At 39.8% G+C, this 5,518-nt stretch overlaps 1 protein-coding gene across 1 annotated transcript; it reads right to left on the reverse strand.

Moving 5' to 3' along the window:
* On the reverse strand, nucleotides 1–4,999 carry tmem182a (transmembrane protein 182a). The gene is made up of 5 exons (XM_059343070.1): nucleotides 4,606–4,999; nucleotides 3,083–3,209; nucleotides 1,699–1,797; nucleotides 1,471–1,608; nucleotides 1–227 (listed from the first exon to the last, which is right to left on the reverse strand). Exons 1-5 carry the CDS (start codon nucleotides 4,759–4,761, stop codon nucleotides 1–3), a joined length of 747 nt encoding a protein of 248 aa, XP_059199053.1. The 5' UTR covers nucleotides 4,762–4,999.
* Between the last annotated feature and the right edge of the window lie 519 nt (nucleotides 5,000–5,518).

Genomic DNA, 5,518 nt, shown 5'->3' on the forward strand with positions numbered 1-5,518 from the left:
TCAGTTATAGTGAACCTGGATGGTTCGACCAATGAGGAGGAAAAGAAGGCCGGACAGAAGGCAGAAGAAGATGCCAACGGGAGCGAACATGAAGGACAGACCATAGTTGATGCTCAGCTGGAAGTCTTGACACAGTGTGGAGCGCCGGTGGTCAATGTAGACATCCACCACATCCAACACCTGCAGCCACAGCACGTACATCACCACCACACACAGCAGGAAGAGACCTGGAGACGGCAGAAAGAGATGAGAGGAACTCACTCACAAGCTTCTGACATAAACAAACGGATCCAAAACAGTACATACAAGAAATGTTAAACCAGTGGTGGATATTTTACAAAAGTAAGAGTATCAAGACAACAATGTAAAAGAAGAAAAGTATTATTAGCTTCAATTAAAGTATTACAGTAAAGTTCTTGTTTAACAAAATGTTCAGGACCTCCAATTTAATCTATAATTATATATAATGGGTTTTTAATGTAAAATCCTGATTTGAAAAGTCAACAATAACCAAAGCTGTCAAATAACTAACTATAATGGAGTAAAATTATGAAACAGCATACAGTGGGAAATAACTCAAGTAAAGTAGGAGGCCTACCTCAAACTTGTACATAAATAAAGTTATGTAAGGGATAGTTCACTCCAAAATCAAAAACCTTATTTTTCCTAAACTCAAAATCACGACCTGGTTACTCAAGAGCATTTCTTTCTACCAAACTTCACCTGCCAACTTTATCACTGTGCAGAAAGACATGTCGTCCTAGCTTGTGCAGATTAGTTTATAGCTAACCGATACTGCTAGCTCACCTAGCAGTTCTTATCTAGCTAATGCTGCAGCTCAGCCAAGGTGGACGCCAATAATGTTTACATCTCACAAGCACGAGCTTTGTGTCCATGAATTAATGCACACTTCCTCCTGTGCGGTGATACAGTTTATGGGAGTAGTAAAGTAGAAAGAATACATGAAATTGTGAATTATCTTAACACGGTCACCCACAAAGTTGGAATAATTTTGTTTTCAGACACAATCCTCTGTTAATTTTGGTTTCATGTTCATTAAATCACATTATCACAATCATTTCATGGAAAGAGGTAAAAAGTACTTTATTCCAACTTCATGGGCGACCGTGTAGTTCAATTATGAAGTAATCGAGAAAATGCAGACATCTCTACAGCCAATGATACTCTGAAACTCAGAACAATCTAGACAATTACAGGTAAAAGGGAAAATTGGTATTTTTGATTTGGGAGGTGAACTGTCCCTTTAAAAGAGACTGTACTCAGTTTCCACCACTTGATTTATGTATATAATGTATATAGAATGTATGTATATGTCTTATTGTTTATATTATTTATTCTGTTTTTCCATATCTATGTGTCTGTATCTTGAGCTGCTGTGATAAATTTCCTCAGTGCGGGATAAATAAAGTGATATCTTATCTTATCTTGTTACCCATTTTAAAACCTCACCAGATGCCAGGAAGAGGCCGCCGCCTGCTTTATAAAGGCGGTGGCTGGCAAACGGAGCAGCACAGATGATGAAGAATCCACCGAGCAATACAGCTGCCACCCCAATGAGCATGAAGATGCTCCAGAAGCCTCTGTAGACTGGACAACAGAAGTGTAAACCAACTGTATCCCTGAAGAATTCTCTTTTTAAATCACTCAAAAAAATCACTCAAATAAAGAGAAACTTACTGATGGCTGAGTCATACTCTGTAGCATTGTGGGTCTGATGAGAAATGGGGAATGGGAAGAGGTAGGCATGCACGCACAATTTTGAGTATGGCGGATATGCTGGAGAGAGAAAGAATAAATCAACACAGAGAAAAATTAAACAAGTAAAAAACACAGTGGACAGATGTTGATAACTCTTTGTACTTTGTTACAATAAAGTAGTAAGTGTTCAATAGATTTTGATTTTACTGAATTATTTTGTACTTTTTTTCATGCTTTTATAATCTTTTCTCTTCTCTCTCCTCTTCCACCATGTGAAATTCCACAGACCCTCACAAGGTCGTTTCAGCGCCAGAGGCTGTTTCTGACAATGACCTACCATTCAAAGTCCCCATCAGAAAATAGAAGACGCACAATCACCTGACAACAACCACAACAACATCACATGGCACAGCCTCTGAACAGTCACATGAGAGGGTGTCTACCATTGGGGCTTCATGATTTTATAGACAGAATCGCAGCAAATCAAAAACTGACATTTTTTCCTGCAGCAGAATCATAATGCTGCTGTGGAAACGTTACAGTGAAGGAGAATTGTTTCCTGCACTCGTTGGCTTCAAAAGACGAAAAAAAAGGGCCACACTATTTGAATTCCTGTCACTAAAGTTTTCTAACAGTTTGTTAAAAGGATCAGAAATTAGACTGCACTGGGGTTCGTTTGACCCCAAACATTAGTGACTTGATCATAATGTGGGATAACTGTAAATTTCTGTCTTTGAATAACTTTTTTGGGGGGATAGGGAATATATAGTTGCTCCTGCATAGCCCATACAACTTAAAACAAAAAAACATAAAATATTTTCTAAAAATGTAGTAGTACTGATCTATGCTCATTTCCTTACTCTGCCTTAATCACAGGTGCAGGAACAATTTGTTGCAAGGGTTACAGCACTGTGTTATAACACAATTTCTTCATAATGGGTTTTGAATAACATTAAAAGAAAAGAAACAAAATATTTAAAGGAATGGAATCAGTTGATTTTGCGGTTAAAAAGTATATAGAAGAATGCTTCAATGCTACATGATTACCAGGGTTCTTGTTCCCAAAGAAGTCAGATTGCGTTTCTCCAAATTAGTTTGAGCTGCTGCTTCTTTTTCTCATAATCTCCTGGCTTCTCCTCAGCTGCAGCCCAAACACATAACCTACATTCAGATTTTGCCACATGTGATTTGGTGTGAAGGCCAGCTAAGTGTTGCAGTTTTAAATGTGGTTAATGTTGCGAAACTGTTGCAGATTGGTTAAGTTTAGGCACCAAATCTACTTGGTTAGGTTTAGGAAAACATGGTTTGAGTTGAGATAAGTACATTTGTAAGTATACGACGTATTACAGCTTGTCCCACTTACTAAACCAGATCTTCCACACTGAATTTTCATCAGCTGAGTCGCTTGTAAATGAACACTTCCAGAAAAATCCCTCATGGTAGCTAGTGACCAACGAAATGTCCTCCTTCGGCAGCACCACATCTCCGGGCTGAAAGAAGAAAAGAAATAAGCATATGGATGCATGGTTATCTGTTGATGTAATTAAAGCCTGAGAGCTGTCACAGGATCATGTGAGGCAGGTGTACAGTGTGCTGCCACAGAGGCACAAAGCAGCCGCTCAGTCAGGTCAAGGGTTGAGCTGAGCAAGCACCTCTAACCTCGTTCAGGTTTGATTTGGTGCCGAGCAAGCGTGTAGGCCAAGAGTGTTCCCATTCATGCTCACCGGTGGCAACTATTTTTGCACGAGAGCAGAGATCCTAAATTGCCTGTTGTGTCATTCATAAAACGCCTCCCAGTGAAATGAAAGTGCAGGCTGTGATGAAGTTGGACCAAGGTTAATGTAATCAGGGTGTGGTTTAGTTTAAATTCAGCCTTTTAAGACCTTGTTGAACAAGTACAGTGTCTCCCAACCTGTGGGGAAGATTAATCTGAGGTGTCACAAGTTGATTAATAGGTTTGGAGAGAATTATAAACACATTTCTATTGCATAAAATCATGTTGATTTTGTCTGACAGGCTTTTAGTAATGCCCTTTTTTCTCGAAACACTGAACAGTTTTACCCCGTTTCCAGCCTAAAAAAGTATTTTCACAAAATTATTTCAGGGAAAACATTTGTTAAACGTTAGAATTAAGTGGTATTAAAGGGACACGTGCCAAAAAAAAACCAAACAGATGCTGACATGTTCTGCTAAACTGTTCACTTAAGAATTGAAACAAGTTGATACTCCTCCTTTTTACACCTTATATTCATTTTAAAAGAATGTTATTGCTCTAAAAAATATTACTTTAGTCAACTATGACTGATGTAATTGGAAAAAACAGCTACTCACATTTTATTAATGAATATACTATGTGCTAACTTTGGTTTTATTGTGGTAATATCATGTCTCGATTCCAGTTTCAACGCCCACTATGAAAAGCTAAGTATGTTCCAGTCGGTGATATTTAATACAGTACCATGCCATTGGGACTTCTGGTATTTGTATCTCTATCATGGGTACACAAGCTGTGTCTCAATCACAGCATAGCTGCACACACGCTACATTAAACAGTGTCTGATTACATGAAGAAGGCCTGCAGGGATACCTCCCCACCCTGCAGTGCATCTACTGAAAGAACGACTGGAGCAACAATCAAAAGGTGACTTTGATTCTATTTAAAGATCCAGATCCATTAGAATATACAGTATGAGATTAAAGGTAATAATACACCATTTAAAGCTAAAATACTTTAGTAGCCTTAGAACAGCCAAATTAAACTTTAGTTCTTAGGGTTTTACGAACAACTAAAAACACATGATAAATAATATTCAAGATATAAATAAGACTTAATGAATAATAACTGTTTCCTTCTTGGTCTGCTGATGTTTAAAGTCCCACACCCACCTCAATGGTCACACCACCTGGGCCAACAGATCCCTCGGAGCTCGGGCAACTCTCTGAGGCCAGCAGCCAGTAATCAGTTCCAAACGAGAGGAGGATGAACACAGCTGCCAACGCCCCAAAGAGCCCTGCAAAAAACAACGCCACGCTAAGCTTCATGGTCCGGTATTGAGCAGCCGCTCGGCTACTGGGTGCCCAAACTCAAGTCTTCACTTTCCCCTCCAACTACAGTGAGCGCATGTGACTAACAGAGGCAGACACTCCTTGAAGTACATCCACTGTAAGATGTGTTCCAGCTGGTTTGTGTTGTTTCTAGATCTTGACTCCTCTCCTGTCTGTCTGTGTTATGGCAGGATAAGGCTGAGCACATGACTCCCCTGGACCCTGCTAGGGTCTGCAGCCAGCCCACCCCCCCCACACCCCTGGGCTATTTTTGGGGTCTGACTGAGGGTGGCTGCTCCTCTCCACTGTGGGGCTGAGTGTGTGAAGCAGTTGGAGAGTGTGAAGGGAGGGGATCAACGCAGAAATAACCGGCGGCAACTGGACACCCCTCCTCTGCACGGGAATGTCAGGGTGAAACTGAAAGGACAGAAGAAGAGTATACCACAACACCCTGCCCAAAGCTGCTGCGCACATGTCAACACACACAGCAGTATCATTTCCTGAAAATGGGGTTAATGCAATTAACTGTAAATGCACCATTACTTACTGAGTGTTATCAATTGATCACACTCCATCTACAAATAGACAATAATAAACTAAAGCTTTATAAGCAGTTTAATTACTTTAAAAACATATACACATCAGTAGTATTTCTCAAAAAACAAAAATTTTACACATTTCAAACTATTGCATGCTCACCCATCTCCAAATCCACAATATAACTATCAAGTCTTGCTTCGTAAAGGTCAACAGA

Source organism: Centropristis striata, chromosome 10, assembly GCF_030273125.1.
Source record: "Centropristis striata isolate RG_2023a ecotype Rhode Island chromosome 10, C.striata_1.0, whole genome shotgun sequence".
In the NCBI taxonomy this organism is placed as follows: domain Eukaryota; kingdom Metazoa; phylum Chordata; class Actinopteri; order Perciformes; family Serranidae; genus Centropristis; species Centropristis striata.